Source organism: Seriola lalandi, unplaced genomic scaffold (genome assembly GCF_002814215.2).
Source record: "Seriola lalandi dorsalis isolate HSWRI2012SDOR001 ecotype SW California unplaced genomic scaffold, Sedor1 jcf7180002054277, whole genome shotgun sequence".
Taxonomy (NCBI): Eukaryota; Metazoa; Chordata; class Actinopteri; order Carangiformes; family Carangidae; genus Seriola; species Seriola lalandi.
The window spans coordinates 48,028-68,190 of record NW_019524830.1 but is presented as its reverse complement, the minus strand read 5'-3'; the positions used below and the strand labels follow the sequence as shown (position 1 = coordinate 68,190).

General features: G+C 39.2%; 2 protein-coding genes across 12 annotated transcripts in view; both read left to right on the top strand.

Annotated features, from left to right (window-relative positions):
* The first annotated feature begins 5,564 nt into the window (after positions 1-5,564).
* On the top strand, positions 5,565-12,988 carry tfa (transferrin-a). Its single transcript, XM_023405406.2, has 17 exons — positions 5,565-5,679; positions 5,768-5,916; positions 6,973-7,075; positions 7,196-7,387; positions 7,825-7,951; positions 8,179-8,234; positions 8,689-8,852; positions 8,997-9,150; positions 9,261-9,424; positions 9,532-9,628; positions 9,732-9,752; positions 10,082-10,246; positions 10,773-10,923; positions 11,361-11,428; positions 11,523-11,704; positions 12,280-12,472; positions 12,637-12,988. Exons 1-17 carry the CDS (start codon positions 5,640-5,642, stop codon positions 12,681-12,683), a joined length of 2,073 nt encoding a protein of 690 aa, XP_023261174.1. The 5' UTR covers positions 5,565-5,639; the 3' UTR covers positions 12,684-12,988.
* A 3,256-nt stretch (positions 12,989-16,244) lies between these two features.
* eif4g1a (eukaryotic translation initiation factor 4 gamma, 1a) overlaps positions 16,245-20,163 on the top strand; it is a 22,052-nt gene continuing 18,133 nt past the window's right edge. For 4 of the 11 annotated variants that reach the window (XM_023405518.2, XM_087173731.1, XM_023405513.2 and 1 more), the window contains exons 1-5: positions 16,245-16,683; positions 18,667-18,793; positions 18,884-18,970; positions 19,224-19,256; positions 20,104-20,124. In XM_023405518.2, the coding sequence (XP_023261286.1) occupies positions 18,719-18,793; positions 18,884-18,970; positions 19,224-19,256; positions 20,104-20,124 (216 nt within the window). In that variant the 5' untranslated portion in view covers positions 16,245-16,683; positions 18,667-18,718. The remainder of the gene's footprint in view (positions 16,684-18,666; positions 18,794-18,883; positions 18,971-19,223; positions 19,257-20,103; positions 20,125-20,163) is intronic. The other 7 variants (XM_087173732.1, XM_023405515.2, XM_087173728.1 and 4 more) reach the window with 5 other exon arrangements.

Genomic DNA, 20,163 nt, shown 5'->3' with positions numbered 1-20,163 from the left:
CACAGTTTACACTTGTAGCTTGATTTAGTGTTTTGTTCATTTTGGACCTCTTTAAAATCCTGCATCTCATGTAATGCTTAGATTTATTAGCCAGTGCTGACAGGTTAATGAGGGAACAGGGCAGACCTGGCCCAGACCTGGTTTGTTTGATGGGTTGTATGTTTCACAAGGAGGATGTTGACCCCAGTCATCCATGGACCTTTCAGCTAGTTCTCAGAATAAAGTCAATGGAAGTTAATGTGTGATCAGTGAGCCATCGGGGTGCACTCCACCGATTTTTACACAGCATGTGAAAACAGTTATGTAACATCTTCTATGGCTCTGGAAAAGCTTTTTTAAGTTTAAAAAAATTGCCTGAACTGTAGAGAAACACGTTTGTGAATGGACAAACTGAATCATCAGACTGTCTGGTAAAATCTATTTAAGGATTCTAACTTCCTGCAGAAATATCTGTAGCTATAAATAAAACAGGATCACTCAAAGCCAAAAACCTATGACAGAGATGCATTTTGAGACATTTTTAATGAATCTCTGTATTTTTCCCATTAGATCTTAGTGCTGCGTTTGACACCATCAATCACAAGATTTTATTACATTGACTGGAACATCTCATTGGCATTAAAGGAACTGTGCTAGGCTGGTTTAAATCATATTCATCAGATAGATTCCAGTTTGTTCATGTTAACAATGACTCTTCCGTGCGCACAAAATATAGTCATGGAGTTCCACAGGGTTCTGTGCTAGGACCGATACTTTTCACCCTCTATATGCTTCCTTTAGATAATATTGTAAGGAAGCACCACATAAATTTCCATTGCTACGCAGATACACCGAGCTATATTTATCCATGAGATGAAACTAAACAGGTGGTCAAACTTCAGGCATGTCGCATTTTTTACTTCTAAATTCATACAAACAACAACATCCTGTTTCAAAATACTGTTAAAAAGGTAGTTCATGCATGTGTTACCTCTAGACTGGACTACTGTAATTGTTAATTATCAGGCAGTCCCAGTAACTCAGTGAAATGCCTCCAGCTGATTCAAAATGCTGACAGGAACTAGGAAAAGAGATAACATCTCTCCTGTCTTTGCATCTCTGCATTGGCTCCCTATAAAATCCAGAATAGAGTCTAAGATCTTCCTCCTCACCTATAGAGCAATTAATGGTGCAACGTCGTATCTTTAAAAGCTCATAGTACCTTATTATCTCAATAAAACATTCCACTCTATAAATGCAGGCGTACTTGTGGTTCCTAGAGTTCCTAAGAATAGAATGGGAGGCAGGGCCTTCAGTTATCAGGTTCGGCTCCCGTGGAACCAGTGGAACCAGTGGAACCAGCTCCCAGTTTGGGTTTGGGAGGCAGACTTTGGTAAGGCTTATAGTTAAGGCTGCCTCAGGTGAGTCCTGAACCATCCCTTAGTTGAGCTGCTATAGACCTAGACTGCTGGGGGTACTCCCATGATGCACTGAGCCCTTCTTTTCTCTCTCTCTCTCTCTCTCTCTCTCTCAGGTACTATGCTTAGTAAGGTACTTTAACTGAAGCAAAATATCTACCATCTACACCAATGTATAAGTGTGGTAGTAACTCACCATTGCTCTCACATGTGCAATAGCATCATAACATTGTGAGTAGCACAGACCAGCAGTGTCTGTATTTCCTGATTAACTAGGCAGATGTGTTTGTTTTAAGCAACTGTCTTTTCAAAGGCCCTGATCAAGAGTGTTACCATCATGTGTGGGTATCGAGATAAATCATCATGGGCTGACCATTGTGTCACGGCTAAAACTCCTACAATTATACTCCCTTTGTCAAATGCAAAGTACATGACAGTGCCTTGACAACACTCCCTTCTTACACATTTGTGTGTACATTACAAAATAGACTAAGTAAGCGTGTATATCCAATCTATAATGCTTTGTTAACCCTCTGCTCTGCACGTTTCAGGAAAACAATCATTGATGATAAGCTTATCTGCTCCTATTTAGCACAGTCAGGATGGCCTTGTGGACTGTAATATCAGTCAGACATGCAGTCAAACACAAGAGTTCCTGTGGTATTTCAGGAAGCTGGATTACACAGTTAAGATTATTTGAAATTGATGAATGGCATGCTTAAATATTGATGTTTACTGTGGGAACACGAACTCAAACTCTGACTTTATATCCAGGTAATTTTATTTCCTGGAATTCAAGATCTTTAGCTTTAAAAAACACAAAGCTCATTTGTAAATTCACACAACCAGTGCTTTTGTCTGGTGCCTCCATCAGGAATTCCCATCCTATGAACAGAAAGAGTGCAGGAGAAACAAAAAGTAACCGTGGCTTGTTTTTGTATAAATAATGCATGTAGTGAATGTCAACTGTAATTTTATTGACTTGCTAACTGTGTTATCAGGACGTGTCATTACACTAACACTGCTGAGTGAAGTGTCAGCATAGACTGACACGGAGAGTTCAGGATAATTGCCCAGTAAAATAATTAAAATAGTTTTTAATCAATCACAAATGAATGATACAGTCGTTCCTGCAGTGAAACACTCAAGGAGGTGAATAAACAGGTGTAAATGGAGGAGACCGGTCAGGTCATGAGCTTTGGAGGACCCTGTGGACAACTGATAGACAGGTGAGGAAAAACAATGTCTGAACTGTCAAACACATGTTAACTGGAATATGAAAAAGAGTCAAATTAGATGAAACAATGTCAGTAAACTACACCCATAACACTTGTATTCAGTCAGAAAATGTGCTCCTTGTTACAGATTATTGTCATCAGTTAATATTGGCAAACTTCACTATTTGTTTTCAGCCTTTAAAATGAAATGAAATACTAATTATCATTGCAGTAAACATGCTGAGGCAACTAAGAATGCATGAAATCAAGAACTGTATTAAATCCTGATAGCCTGCATTCTACCTAGTGACAGTTTGTGTCACTAAAACTTATGTGATACAAAAAGAGGTTTACATCTACTCAGTGCCTGGGTTTATCTATTTATTTAAAAGTGGACTGACTCAGGTCAGGGTTACATACTCTGCAATGAGTCAGCAAAAAAAAAAAAGGCATTTTATGGAACATCTACTTTATGGGCATCTGATCAACATTCAACTGTCCAAATAAAAAGTTGAGAAATCTGCTGATTCCCCTTTTTTTTTAAAACATTTTGAAGGATTGTGCAGCTTTGATACTTTAAATATACTTTTATAATATATTCCTGTTTCCAATCCCAACGGCCCTAGAATAACTATAACTATAATACTGCTTATACTCCCTCTCTATAAGTTATCTATGCTTCCTACCAATTACAAGGTAACAGAACCTTGTGATTAAATATTATTAACATGTATTTTAGATTCAAACATTTTAATTAAAGGATAACATAGGTTTTCACTATTTAGCTGTACAGCACACACTAATAAATGTCTGCATAGTATATTATTCATACTCCCGTTGCACTATTTTTCACATAATTTCCTCTCTAACTGAATCCATTTTCTTCATGGTAACAGGAAAACTTAGCCCCAGCAGTATTTGCAGTGACTCACCTCAATGTCAGGTTTACCAGCTGACAGCAAAGAACTCACATGAATAAACTCAAGAGCAGCCAAATCCTCAATCTGGAGGCAAGATCAAAAGCAGTGTCTAATTTATGTGCCTCTGATTTTTATACCTTTTTTTTTTTTCACAGCATCAAAAAAAAGGTTCACTTAAGATTTAAATGAAAATACTTGCTTTACAGGGCAAAAAGAAAAAAAGCAATAATTCCATACAGATTCCATATAGTCACTGATTATACCTTCATCTGGATCCCCGCTGCATCTCAGTTATTACTGATTCATTACTATCTGTATTATAGTTTACTTCAACTACTGTTAACTCTGTTAAATCCCATTGGCTTTAAAAAAGGTCTATAGTGTAAGGTAAGTGTTAGGATACAGACAGATAAAAAAAATCACAAATATAAAATAGTACAAAGAAAACCGTGTACTGACCAAGGTAAAAGGCTGTAGTGAACAATAAAAAATATTTGGAAACATCTTTCCCGTCATGACTTACAAAGACTTTGGATTTGGACCCAGGATGGAACAGTCCTCTGATTACCACACACAGCTGTGCCTAATAAAAATATTTTATCAGTAAGCCTACTTCACTAAACTTAAGCCTGAATTGTAATTTATTCTTCTATTCTTAATTCCACCTATATTAAATTGGCTTCTTGATACCAGCCACACAAACCCCTCCTCTTATCTTAAAGCATCAGGACATTGTCCTCAAAACCGAAATCCATCCACTCATCTAGTATCACGTCCTGGATCTTCCCAACTTGCACCACCAAAGGCAGCTCAAAAAAACCCCATGAAATCTATTGTGAAAGTTATAGGCTGATATTTCAATATTTGGCAAATGACAATAAAGGAGGAGGTGTTATTAGTTCGATTTACAAATCAACATGAACCTTAGCTCTTGTGTTGAGTAATATTGACTCTGTAAACACGACTCTTATGAGAGTCAGACACACTGCAGCTTCTCTAATACTTTGATAAATAAAATATTTTAAATACTACAATACTCAATGCCCCCAAAACTGCATTTAACTGTCTTGATAAGATGGATACAGTACTAGGCCTCATTATCAAATCAAGTAATCTTAGGATAAGGATGTTACATAATTGTAGAGCACCTAGCTTTTGCTGAAAAAAGGGTAACTAAGTACATTTAATCAAGTTCTGTGCATCAGTACAATTTTGAACTATTTGGGTTTTCATTTTCTACTTCTTCACACTTCTTTCAGAGGGAAATGTGCTTCTTACTGTGCTACCTGACAGCTATAGTTACTCGTAATGTTGTAGATTTTGATTTACTTAATGATCAAAACTATACTATAAACACAGTTATAATTGAAACTATCTAAACTATCCAAAACTGTATAGTTAAGATAAGCTCCAACTGCAAGAGTGAAATGTATACTCAACATTAATGAAGTATTAGGCTAATAACAATACATTAATGTGATGGAGTCATTCTGTTCCACTATGAGTCCTTTCACCTTTGATACTTGAAATAAGCTATATTTTGCAGATAGTAGACTATTGTACTTTTACTACAATAAGATAATAAAGGACATTTACTTGGAGTATTTTTACATTGTGGTGGCCCATTGCTACTTTTACTTAAGTGAAGGATCTGAAAACTTCTTCCACCATGCATTGTGTTTGCAGTGGCAGATTGCTTGGCTGACTTTACTGCATAAGCAAAATTGAACTATTCATAATTTGGATCCTGTCATCGTGTTACCTTTTCACTTAAATTAGCGTAATTCTTGTTTTTTGATCCGCGGCATACTGTTTTCTTTACCTCTGGCTGATTTCAGATAGTGCAAACAATGATTAAATAGTTTCAAAGGAGATAGTCTGTGACTTTCCATTATGAGGAAATATCGGATATGTACTCCATGTGTATTCCCTGTCATCGCATGTGCACACGAAAGTACACACGCGCAGGCACACATTAGGACACCTGAGCAAACTGTGGCATTTTATCTTTTCTTTTTTTTTTTTTTCAGTCAGGTTTTGCTATAAAAGCCCGAGCTTTCTCTCTGTCACTCTGCTCTACTGACCTGGAGACCCCGGTGTCCAACATGAAGCTTCTCCTCCTTGTCGCGCTGCTCGGATGCATCGGTAAAGACATTTTATTTTACACATTCAATCACAGATTTACTGAACGCCCTGTTTATCCGCATTGTTATTTATCCATGTGCATTCACAGCCGCTGTGTTCGCGGCCCCCGCTGAGAAGGTGAAATGGTGCGTCAAGTCGGAGCAAGAATATCGGAAATGTTTGGATCTTGCTGCTGCGGCTCCTGCCTTCTCCTGCGTGAGGAAAGAAAACACCATCGACTGTATCACTGCGATTAAGGTCAGAAAATTCACATTATCCAGAACATACGTTTCCTTAGATGTGTTCAGTAAATAATAGTATGTAAAAGAAATGTCTTCGCAGTTCTGCCTTCAGTGTTAACATGTGATTTCATCTTTTCGCCTGCTAAAATGGCCGAGCTGTTAAAATGTAAAATTTAGATTTGTAAGCAGCAAGACCACAATAATGATTAATAATTAAATAAAATTTTACATTTACTGTATGTACTGTAGCACTTAATTTTATGTAAAAGTTCTGAGTCAAAATCGTGCTTACTTAACAATACAGAAGTAAAGGGCCTACAGAATGTTCTTCAAAGTAAAAGTACTCATGATGCAGGACTGTATCAATATTATATGTGATTAGGCTATTGTTATTGTTAATACATTAATGTGTAAGTAGCATCTCAATGTTACTTTATATATTGTTTGGTAGGTTAGTCCATAATAATGGATCATTTCATTATCAGACAAATGTAGTGGAGTAATAAGTGAGATATTATCCACTCAAATGTAATGAAGCAGAATTATGAAGCAATCAAGTAAAATACAAGGGCTTCAATATAGTGAATAATAATATAGTATAAGTGCTGTACCTCCAGTCCAAGTTAAAGTCCTGCATTCAAAACCAGACTTAAGTAAAGACACAAGTATCATCAGCAAAATATATATAAAATTGTTAAGTATCAAAATTATAAATATTCATCATAGAACAGCTCCTTTCAGAATGTTTTAGTGTATTATAATTTGTATTGCTCTTATTGATGCATGATATATTTGCTTTACTGTATAATGCATACTGATGAGAAGATGTATCTGTAACTTCTTGTATGCAAAATAACTATTACAACTGTAAAATATATTCCTCTATGAAATGTAGTAAAGTAGAAGTGTAAAGTAATCTAAAAGTTTAGTTTGCAAGCAAAGTAGCTACACGCATGTCTCAACGGTGTACAAAAGTGAGACGACTGATACATTTCCAGTGTATTTAATTACCAATGAAATATCCTTTGGAGTGCGCAAACATCATGCTGCCGGATCTGTGTTTTTCTAACAGGCTGGTGAGGCAGATGCCATCACTTTGGATGGAGGGGACATCTACACAGCTGGACTGACCAACTACAACCTGCATCCTATTATTGCTGAGGACTACGGCCCCAGTATGTTTACTAATCAGCTGTGTTTGCTGGTGAACTAAGCACGAGGAAGAAGGCTGTTTAGCATTTTATATGAGCGACATGGTGTAATGTTTTGCTCACAATTGTTCTGTGTACATCTAGCTTCAGACACCTGCTACTACGCTGTTGCTGTGGTGAAGAAGGACACAGGATTCGGTTTCCACGACCTCAGAGGGAAGAAAACTTGTCACACCGGGTTGGGGAAATCTGCAGGCTGGAACATTCCCGTAGGAACTATGATCTCCATGGGTATACTTCCCTGGGGAGGCATTGACGACAAACCAGTGGAGGAAGGTGAGTCAGATGTTTCCTCAAGAAGATACACGTCACAATTGATCACAGTGTCGAATATGTGCATTGAATATTTCGTAGGTTAGACCATCAAAAATAACGGTGACAGTTTTGGTGTACTTTTAGATGAACTGTGGAGCCCTAACATGTTATATCGGTTCAATGTGATGAATCCATACCACACTGATATAGTGTTTATACAGAGGTTACAGGAAGTAACAGGTAGTTACTAAACTCAAAACTACTAAAGGCAAGAAAGAGACCATCACTACCATCCATGCAAGGCAAGAAACCCCATTCGGCAGCAGAGAAAATGTACATATAGCACCTTTAACGCAAAGGAAAATAAATGGAGGACAGAAGATTCTGCATTGGTGCATTGCAGGGAACGAAAAATAAAATGCTTAGTATTTATAAAATCACTGCTTTCTGTTTTGCAGCGGTGAGCGAATTTTTCCTGAAAAGCTGTGTCCCAGGGGCAACAAGGCCAAAACTTTGCGAGCTGTGCAAGGGAGACTGCTCCAGGTCCCACAAGGAGCCTTACTATGATTACGACGGTGCCTTCCAGTTAGTATGAGTCTTTTTTTGATCTTTCTCAGCTCTACCATGATTTTTACTGCCCCTTATCTACCTGTCCATTATCCCTCTCTAAATACAGTAGCCACTCACGCCTCAGTCTGTAATCCTGATTTGATGCTTTCTTAAATCCATTTCTCTCTGTGGAAATACACTATACTGCTGATGATGATTAAACCTCTTATGTTGATGCAACTGTGGATTGGTCTATTTAACAGGTGTCTGGTGGAGGACAAAGGAGAAGTGGCTTTTGTGAAGCACCTCACTGTCCCTGGTCAGTATCATCTCCTCTCATATGTAATGATTTATTGAAAAAAAATTGAAAAAAGTTTGTATTGACTACAAGTGGATATTGTACTGCCATGAATGTCAAATTTCTGTCCATGTACATAAATCAATACATTACATTTTGTGGCTGTTTCACAAACTGCAGCGGGTTAATCTCAATGATTTTTTGATGCAGCAGTGAATATATGTTTTTTTAGATATCTGTCCCTCCCTGACTTTCCTTATATTCTTGTCTTTCTAATTACTTTGTCAAATGAATGTTCGTGCTATATGAAGCTCTGTTTTACTTTTAAATCACACTTGATTTTAAAATCACAGTCAAGATTCTCACTCCATAACTGATATAATACTTGTGGGTCTGCCCAATATGTCAATATGAAAAAATACACCTTTGCTAAACCAACCAATGTTTTTAAATCATGGCTGTGAAACACTTTCAGAATCTGAAAAGGCCAACTATGAGCTGCTGTGCAAGGATAACACCAGAGCACCTATCAGCAGTTATAAAACCTGCAACCTGGCCAGAGTACCAGCTCATGCTGTTGTCACCCGCAAAGACCCACAGCTGGCTGAATTAATCTGGACAAGCCTGCAAGCAGTACAGGTAAAGCACGCTACAGCAGCAAGAGTGAGCAGTAGAGTTGACTGCCTGATAAGATAGAAGTGGGAGAGCATAATGATTCATGTAAACATCTAGCTTGTGATTGGTGGTTTTCCTAATGGATTGGCTTACTATGTGTCTTTTCAGGGCTTTAAACTTTTCTCATCTGAAGCCTACGCACCTGCCAAGAACCTGATGTTCAAGGACTCAGCAGAAAAGCTGGTGCGTCTGCCCCCGAACATAGACTCCTTCCTGTATCTGGGTGCTGAATACATGAGCATCGTTCGTTCCCTGAAGAAAGGTACGGTAAACATGAGCAGATAAAACACAGGTTAAGATACAAACCATCACACAAACACATTTGTTGAGAGCAGCCAGTGGCTTATGGTTATATGTAACTTCACTTTCCAGAGCAGACCCCAGGCACTTCATCCAGTGCCATTAAATGGTGCGCTGTGGGCCACGCTGAGACCTCCAAGTGTGACCAGTGGACCATCAACAGTGTGGGTGATGACGGCTCTGCCATCGAATGCCAGAATGCCCCCTCAGTTGAAGAGTGTCTGAAAAAGATTATGGTAAAACAGTCTTGGCTTAAATATGGAAATGGTTACTAACTTGATAATTTTTTGCTCCATTTTATGGCATTTGTTTCTGATCATCTGTTGCTTAAATCACCCTGCAGCGTAAAGAGGCTGACGCAATGGCAGTAGATGGAGGACAGGTGTACACAGCTGGGAAGTGTGGTCTGGTTCCTGTTATGGTGGAGCAGTATGATCAAGGTACAATGCCTAGATAGCACAGAAATCATCACATACAATCCTGTGTTTTTATTCTACCTTTTTTTAACCTGAGTAATATTTGTCTATTTGTCTCTCTCCACAGGGCAGTGCGGCAACAATGACGGTAATAAACCTGTCTGTTTCTGTTGTTTCTATATATAATATATATATATATATATACATACATATATATTAATTCATAAAACAGTTGGATTTAAAAAAAATTGCAAGTGAACAAACTGAACACTGCATGATTTCCCTGTAACAGATATTAAAATTATATAGTTCTGTCTAGGAAATTATTTGTAAATTACAGTAAAATAAAGCATTACCCATCTAATCTTATATAACAATACTCATGCATCACCCTTTTCAAATTATATTAACTATAACTAATAATAATATGGTTGGTACTTATCTGATCCATCTCTCTCTATACTTTCATTCTTGTAGCTGGAGCCTCCTCTTACTATGCTGTTGCTGTGGTAAAGAAAAGTTCAGGGGTGACCTGGGACACCCTGCAGGGCAAGAGGTCTTGCCACACAGGCATCGGCAGAACTGCAGGCTGGAACATTCCCATGGGTCACATCCACAAAAGGACCAATGACTGTGACTTCTGTAAGTAACCATGTGCTTATCTAAGCAAAGCACCTACTGTGAAAATTAGGCTAATTCTTCCACTAAAAATGTATTTTTAATACGTTGTGAGAAAAAAAGAGTGGCGCCCAGATTATAGTTCCTATCAACATTTCAAAAAAATGTTTTATTCAACACAAAATGCTCACATATTTAATATATTTAGTCATACAATGTCCACTTGGGGCAACTAAACTCATGAAAATCACAGTCTCCCAAACTTTAACAAGTGTTATTGTAGCTTCAGCCTAATCTAAAATCAAAATCATGTGCTCTATAAGAACAGCATCCAACCCGGCCACTTCCTGCAACTTCTGTGCTCCAGCACATCATAACACTGGAAATCAACATTGTCAATGAATGTAATCCAAACAGCAATTATATTTCCACCAAAACGTATTTAGCGAAACCATTTAATAGTTCATAAATGTAATTGTTGAGAGCCGCGACTGCTTTTTGCACACCTCTAATTTCAACACCAACACACTGTTTCTCTTCCTCTCCTCAGCAAAGTTCTTCACAAGCGGCTGTGCCCCCGGAGCAGATCCCACTTCTTCATTCTGTAATCAGTGTGTCGGCAGCCGCAGAGCTGTCGGTGATGAGTACAAGTGCAAAGCAAGTGCTGAAGAGCAGTACTACGGCTACGCTGGAGCCTTTAGGTAGGAAGCAATAGTACAGTTGTTCTGTGCAGAGTTTTACGTGCATGTATGTTAAAGCACTAGTTTGATAGTTTATGAAATATACAGATTAACTTTCTTTCTGAGTTTTGGAAAAGATTGATATCACTCTTGTGTCTGAGTGCTGAATATAGCTTGAACCAGGAGGTTGTAAGCATTGCTACATTGTATAAGTGAGCTATAGAGGTGCTAATACGCTTACATTTAAAATTTTGGTGAGAGTCAGGCTAGTTGTTTTCCCCCCTGCTTTATTCTCTATGCTCAGATGACAGCCTCCCAAATCCAGCTCTGTACGAACACACAGACATGACAGTAGTATTACTATTGCTATTGTTCTTGGCAACAAAGCAACTAAACATGTTCCAAAAATGTCAAATTTTCCTTTAATTACTCTGGTTATGTTTTGCGTGTCATCACAGGTGTCTCGTGGAGAATTCCGGTGATGTTGCCTTCATCAAACACACAATCGTTGGCGAAAACAGTGATGGTAAGAGACTGACACTGACATATTGTCTCATCTATGACAGTGTTGTTTCCTGTAAAACTACAACAGTCTTTCATCCCACCTCTTCTTGTCAAAGGTAATGGTCCAGCATGGGCTAGTGGTGTGAATTCTGCTGACTACCAGCTGATCTGCCCTGGTAAGCCTCCAGTGCCAGTCTCTGATTTCCTCTCATGCAACTTGGCTAAAGTGCCCGCCCACGCTGTGGTGACTCGTCCAGAGAGCCGCAGCGAGGTGATCCGCGTTCTCCAGGACCAGCAGGTCAGTGATGAATTTTTAGGTCACTTTTAGTTTTTGGTTGTTTGCATTAAAAAAAAAACACATTACAAGGGCTACAATTAGAAAGTCAATACATTTTGGAGAGGATTATTTTTTCCCCTTTTAGATTTGTAGGAGAATTTTGCTGTTTTTGCAGAGGCAAGTTAGTTAGGGCAACAAAGTTATTGGTGAATGAACTGCACTTACATAGTACATTTCTAGTCTTATCAACCACTCAAAGTGTTTTATACTACAAGCCACATTCACTCAAACGTACAGCACATTTTCTATCACTCACACACCAGTGATACATTGTGGGCTGTTTGGGGTACAGTATCTTAGCACTGTATCAACTTAGCACTAAGTTTCTAGTGCTAACATAGAATAAAATTATTTTGTCAGATACGTTAAAACCACTACACTCGGATATAGTTTTTTTTTAAATTTTACAGGTATTGCCTTAACTTTCAGCATTTAGCCCTAAGCCCCATGTTGATTTCTGACGATGTAGAAATGTCAATTTTAACAAAAAAATTAATAGCTGTGTTTAAAATCAAAATTTTGTTCTTTATTTATAGGCCAAGTTTGGAATCAGTGGCAGTGATGCCTCTTTCAGAATTTTCCACTCAGAAGGCGGAAAGAACCTGCTCTTCAAGGACTCCACTAAATGTCTCCAGGAGATTCCGTCTGGATCGAACTATGAACAGTTTTTGGGAGTCGAGTACATGAACGCCATGAGTTCACTCAGACAGTGCGGTGAAACCACTCCAGGTTTGTATTACTGCAGGTTGAATAAAGATGATTAGGACAGTAATTTAACAGATTAACAATCAAAGTGTGTCCTTGTAGCCTAGACACATCACACACACCATAAAAGTAAGTTTCTGCTCTGCTTTCTCATGTCACTTTTTTTTCTATTTTTCTCTTCCCAACAGATCTGGAGAAATCTTGCACTTTCCATTCCTGTCAGCAAAAAAACTAGTGGTGACCATGGACCATGTGATGCCTCGGATGGCTCACAGTGATTCGAGCACCTTACCCACACTTCCCACACTCGACCCAAAAATTGCATTGAGTATTTTCTTACTGATCCTGTTGTAGACCTGTTTTTAGAAGAACAAACAGATGCATTGCACTATCACAACCCACAAATCAACTTGTATGTGACCAGTCATGTCCACATGCAGCTATTTTCATGCTGTTGAAACAAAATGCTAAACTGTCTTTGTTACTAGATCAACTATGATTTGTTACCACTTTTCTCAAATAAAGCTGATATAATGCTGATTTGTGGTGAGAGTATGCTTTGTTTCATAATTGTGTAATGCCTCAAGCATTTATCTTAAATATATACCAGCCCTCTTCAGTCTGCACCTTCAGCTGCATTTCCACAGACTGTTGAAGCGATTAAATAATAAATAAATAAACATCTTCTTGGGATAATCTGTTTGAGTGGGCTGCACAAATGATTTTGGACACGGTGCTTTATGTGTGCTCTGAAAAGCCTCCAAAAAAAAATCTCCTTCCAATTCAAAATCTATTAACAGAGAAATTTCACAGTACATGGACCAAATCCAAATCAATTATTAGGCAAACAGAGAAACCCATTCTCATTGGCTGAGGCTGCTTGCATGGCTGGATTAACCCGCTAGGCCCTAAGTTTAAAAAAGAAGGTTTCCATTGACATTCATTTGCGGTAATTTGGTTAGACTTAAGTGTATTTAGAAATAAGCACCATGTAAATTTTAACACTGGTCCCTCTATATAACAGGTAGACTGCACAGGTAATGATGCAGGATGAACCTTAATCATTTCAGTTACAGTATATTCTGTTTAGAGCTGCTACTAATGATTATCCTCATTATTGATTAACCTGCAAATTATTTTCTCAATTGCATTGTCTATAAACTGTCAGAAAATAGTAAAATTGCTTGTTAAAATTTCCCATGGCACAAGGGGATCTATTTCAATAGTTTAGGATATTCATTTTTCTCTCATGTGTAACAAAGACGAGCACCAAATCCTCACATTTCAGAAGTGAGATGCAGCAAATGTTGTTGGTGTTTTTGCTTGAAAAATTTCTAAAACAGTTGATCAGTTATCCAAATAATTGTTGATTCCGTTAAGTATACTGCATATTCCCAAACAAGTTAGCAGTTAATCAAGTTATCACAAACTAACCTACAAAAATGATCATGGGGCCACCCAAGGCCCAAGTGGCCACTGTGTCTGATTGATTGGTTTGAGTGTTCAGCGTCCTGTTTGTCTTTTACACACCACATTTATCATTTCTAAAGATGAAATGATACTGGACTAATCAATTAGTTGATTTGACAGAAAATTCATCCTCAACTTTTGATAATCACTTCATCGATTCTGTTACTCAAATAAAATCTGAAACATTTGATTGATCCTGTTTCTCTAATGTGGGGATTTACTGCTTTTCTAGTCATATGTCAGTGTTTTATATTTTGGTTTTAGACTCTTCGAACAACATGCAATTTGAATACAGAACCTTGGACTCTGAGACTCTCCTATTTCATGGAAAAAAAGATTAATCAATCAATAAAGAAAATAAGCATATTACTGGATAACAAAAACGACTGCCTGTTGCAACACTTATCATTTCCACTGTCAGTATTCCCTTATCTATTTACCATTGGTACAAAGTAGCTTTTCTTTCTATCAGGCAGAACCAGAGTACAGTATCTCCGTTGCATGGGCCATTTCATTAGCTAGATCACACTTCACTTGACATGATAAGGTCCTTTATTGTGTCACTTTATCATGGCCTCGGTAGACTGAGGTTGGCAAGATCAAAAATACTCTAAAGACAAGGAAGAAGAGTGACAAACACAATCTCACCATTAGGGGTCTGCAGATCGACCCTGAAAGTATCGATACCGCTGATACAGCTCAGTGTTACGGGTCAGTTCAGTGTCCCATCATTTGTGCATCCTGGCAACATGATCACTCTTATAGTGCTTGCAAGACTGGCACCTCTGCTGCTGGTGGGTGCACAGTTATTACATCTTTAGTTCAGAGAATTCACATAATAAACCTTAATTATCTGAAGTTAAAACTGTCTAAACTTACATGTGATTAAGTAATTAACATAGAATAATAAAAAACAAGACTAGGTATAAACGTAGCACATGGCTGGACCATCTATGGGTGTGAACTCTGGGCAGTTGGGCAGTAACCCAGACTTTTTTTTTTTATAGTTTATTTCTTTACATATATTATTGTTAATGAAAGCTGATTTTGTTTTTGCAAATTCAAAGTTTCATTCACGTAATTAAACTTTAAATTTGCAATTTGCAAACAAATCACCTTTCAGTTTTTTAGATTGTGGGAGGAAACCAGAGCACCTGCAAAAAACCCACATATACAAACTTAATAGGTGTAAAAGAGAAAGAGAAGGGAAATGCTGCGTGGTAAGGAAGGGAAGCAGGATGGGATGGCAGGACAGGGCAAGACTTGGGGAGATCAGGCTGGTCCACATTATTCATTTTGGGGCCTCTGTGTGACTAGGATTCAGATGGGTGGGAGGCGGGTGTTTGATGATGCTGCAGAGGCCTGCTGGAGCTTACAGAAGGTGCTTTAGCTGGTTTGGAAATGGGTGGGAGGCAGGTTGGCCTCATGTCAGCCTCACTTGTCTCTTTATACCTGATTGGCAGATTCTGCTCATCCAAAATATTTCACAGTTGACACTGCACTTCCTTGGGTAATGTCTTTATTACGTTATACCCGCCAGAAAGCCCACGTAAAGTCTGAGTAAAGTGTCAATCATCCGCCAGGGAGGTTTGTCCACCCAGCCGATTTGGTTCCCCCCTCCATGGCTACAGCTGTGCTGGAAATTTATTTTCAATTAAATCTTCTCACATTTGACATGACAAAACATGACAATGTTTGACATTTTTTGCTTGGTTGTAATGATAAATAGACTATCAGATTAGTTGCAGGGTAATTTTCTTTTGATCAACAAATTGTTGCAGCTCTACTTAACATATTTCTCTCCTTTACTTGATAGTATATTAGCTGGGTCTTTTTTTTTGGCATTTTCTGGTATGTATGTATATAGTATTTTATGGTGATGCTGATATTAACTAGAAATTCAATCTGCTTGTTCTTCAAAATTACTCTTTACCGGATAGTTTTGAAAGAGAGAAAATCTATATTTTTAGATTTGGAGCTCAGCCCATCATGCAAGGATTTCCATACGTTCTGGATCATGTCACAAGCATAAAACAAGTGCTCTGTTGTTTCTACATTTATGATGCAATGGTTACAATTATCAAATATAAACCTTGTTCTGATGAGTTCGTTTGAAGGACAAATTTCGTTTACAGTTTTAAAATGTTTTTTTTTTTTATGTTTATGGGGATTTGGATTTTTTTAAAGGAATTTTCTTACAATAAATATCCCTCACCTTGAGCATCTGATTATTTTAAGGCCTAGATTGATGAACTGACAGAAGCTCCTGTATCACATGACCAAGGAAACGGCATTAAATTTTAATTTTCCCGGAAGTTACCCATGCGACTTGGAGGCGCACCGGCTCCACGGACGAGAAACACCGCACTATGGCCTCGCTCTGAGCCTCCTCACACGACAGTGGTGTACGTACCGAACCGGCAATCCGTCACCATCGACGCCCTGATCATGGACCTACGGTCCAGAGGCTTTTTTCGGGGCCATCGGAGTTGTCAGTAGTACTCCCAAAGTACTATATTATTTGATTTTGAGCACTGTCACTTTTGCACGTTCGGGGATTTAAACCGAAGTGACAGCAGCAGCACTCACCCCGGCTGCCGGTTAGCTAACTAGCTCGCTAAGTCATTAGCTAAGAAAAGGGCAACATTTCTCTTTTGGAGTAAAGGACAAGGAAACTACAACACCACTACTTTCAGTAACAGAAGACTGATCAGAGGCCGATCCCCCGAGTTCACATCTTACAACATATTCACTACTGATTCCCGGTAAGGGTAAAAACATCTAAAGGTGGTAGTGCTAGCTTGAAGTGCACCGGAGCCTGTCTGCATTTTTGTCAAAGGCACACAGGCTACTTAATGTTAGCTGGTGTTAGCAGGCCCCGCCGGCTGTCATTCCACACACCGGGAGGGCTAGCCAGCTAATCTTGGCCAGAATACAAGAAGGGATAAAACCAGTGTAACCTGAATGTGTTAACATCAGTTCGATTGATATTTTATCTTGACAGGTGTTTGGCTAAAGTTAACCTAACGTTAGCTGAAGTGACAGCCAGGGTTACTCGCTCTCGTGGCTAATGGTCACCGTTGTCATCGCAGGCTCCGTGAGGCAGTAGCTGTTAGGCTTAACGCTAACCGATTCATAGTTTAAAGGCGATTTCCACTGTGTTTTTACACCTAGCGACAGTTTGATTCAGACTCTGATTTTATTCGCCCTTTTCGCACGATATTAGCTCCGGATGTACGCCAGGTTGATGATTTGTGCCCGTGGAGCTTGTTGGGCCTGTAATTAAATACACCTCGGAGGACAGGGTTGGGCTAAACCGCTAACGTTAACCAACAATAGCTCAACTGTAACTTAATCGGTGTCAAGTGTTGCAACATTTCTGTCACGACCGGCTTAGATGTTGTTCTCGGGTTTTTATTAGTAAACACACCGTCCATCGACACAGTAATACCATCTGGGCTCTGTGTACGTTAAGGTTAAATGTGGACTCAGCGTTGAGCCACGTAGCGTAACTAAGCGAAATGTCTCTGATAGTGGGACACGTAATGTTAGCCGGCTGTTGGCTAACGATTTAACCTGCTTCGGTCGGGAACGCTGCCTCGCTAGCGGGCCAGTAAAATACCTTTTAATGTTATAACTTGGCTAAGACACAGTGGTAGTCTTTTCTTAGAGTGCCTGTCATATTTAATATCGTCTCATAAGGCTGTTGGCCATCACTGCTGGCAGAGCCATATGGTAGCTTTGTGCATTGATGCCCCGTCCAAAAGAAGCATGGCACAAGCTAGCAGCTAGCGATAGTTCCTGTGTCAGCAGGTGGATGGTGTATGACACGTCTGCTAGCAGCATTCATCATTTTATATTAATTCCCGCATGTCTCCACTATTCCAGCACATGTGGAACAATATTTCATCATATTGAAAAAAACCTGCTTTCAGGCTTTGAAATTGATATAGACTAAAGGTTATTGGGATGGGTTATTTGCACATGTAGCTAGCACAACCAGGGGGCAGTAGCCACTGTTAACACAGTAAATGAACTTTGACCTGAGGTATCCATTTTCTTAAATTCACTCAAAACCAGATCTGTTCAAGTGGTTTATTGGTTGTCACATGAGCTGGAAGTACATCTCCAAACCACTGCAAGACATCACCATTAGTATTTACTTTTTGCTGTTTGGCCAAGTCATGATCGTTTAGGAATGTGTTTTTTAGAGCACCATCTGTTCAGTAATTGAGGTCATAGGGGGTCTGGAGCCATTGCAAGTCAAATTCCCCTCTTTTGGAAGGATTTTAATAGCCACCACAACCATTTTTTTTACTCGGACAATAGGCAGTATTGGGTGGAGGTTAACACACACGAGTCTGTTGCAATCTTTTTTGAATGAGGTATCCACAAACAACATTAACATGAGCTGCTCAAAAGAGTAGACACATGAGCCATGCATGTACATGTGATCAAGATTATGAGAGGGGTCGTGTTATCATAGGCGAAACCACAGACCACACCCTCACTGCTTGGTCAGATGTTACCACACTAGTGGTTCATGTCCTCACACTGTGTTGTCAGATATCTGACCCATATGGTTGCAATTATCATGTGTGATGAAGATATGCTACACCACTTCTAGTAAAATATTATATTAAAAAAAAATTGGATTGAAAGTAATTTCATCTCATAGCCTTTATTAATACTTGGCTAATGCTTAGTTGTTGTTCTCTTTATGTATTTCTTGCTCCTCTCTTCCTCAGAAAGGCTGGCAACACAACGCCACCCTAATGCAGAACCATAAAAGAACGTGAAATGAACAAACCACCACAGCCTATAACGGGACCCAGTTCTGTCCCAAACCCTGCCCCTTCCCCTGGACTGACACAGGTGAGAGCCACTGACCTTGTAGAATTCAAATTGTTTTTAGGAGATTACTGTTTGGTAACATCTCTTTTTCCTCTATTCTCTCCTCTCAAGGCCGCCTACGGCCCCGGGCAACCCCCTTCTCTTGTTTTTGCCACCCCTCCACCTCCACAAATGAATTCTGCACCACAGCCAAGACCGGTATTGTTCACAGCATGTTTTTTATTTCTTTTTACTCAGGATTTTGCATTCAGACTCATAAGTATTTGATATGTTTTGCCTTGTATGAAAACCCCTGCTTTCCCGCTCTTTAACAAAGATCTTTGACACCGGCTTCTCTTGCTATAAGGCTTTGGCTAAATCTGTGTATGTGTGTGCTTGTTAAAGCCTATTTGCCATCTTTCTCCTTGAATGTCAATCTTGACTTCTTTCCTCTCTTCTGCTGTCCTCCCAGTTTGCTGCAGGGCCCCGTACTTTACACCAACAGGTACTAACACCCCTCTCTTTTCCTTACATCCCCTCGGTCTCCTTAGTAGAATGCATGCTTTCAGTCCCACATGTCGGAGAATTAGATGAGAACGCTGTAGTGTCTGTGAGATGAGTGATGTTAACTTGTCCTGGGGTCCAGTAAGACTTTCAAATTGCATTCTACAAATGTGAATTTCTGTATAGGACCCGTTGTGAGGGATCACATTGTTTTAAAAGCTGGAGTTACACAGAGTTTATTTGTTCTTTATTCATTCTGCATCTGCGCATACCCGCAGTTTTTATTTTTTATTTTTTATTTTTTACCCTCATGCTTCTCTGCATTTGCAACATTGTCACAAACCTGTCATGATAATGACAACATAACTGACAGTACAGTGTGCTGTCATTTATTTTTGAATCATTTTGTGGTCATGTGCAAATCAAAACAAGAACTGGCTTTTTTTTTTAAACTCTAGATCACCCTAACATACATGGACACTGTTGATGCCTGACGGGGGTCAGCTCAACAGTTTGATGTTATAGTGAATTGATTTTTGGTACCTGCAGCATTCTAATATCAGTTTCTGCATGCGCCTGCAGCCCTTAAAATGACTCCCTAATCACTCGAAACGGGGACCCATGGGACTTGAGGGGATCCAACTCGTATGCAGACCTGTACAGAGTTGCATGTGCAGCTATGGTTGTTTGAGCTTACTGTTAATGACTCAGAGATACACTGCTGCCTTTCATCCGCTTCCTTCTTACACCTTGTAATCTCAACCTTCCACATTGTCTGTTGTCCTCATTTTCACCTTAATCTCACTCCCTCTCTTGCTCTCTGCTCATGATGTGTTGCGCGGCTGAAGGGTGGATACAGAGCATTACAGGTAACAGCTTTTCTCTTCGTCCAACCCCCTACTCCCCCC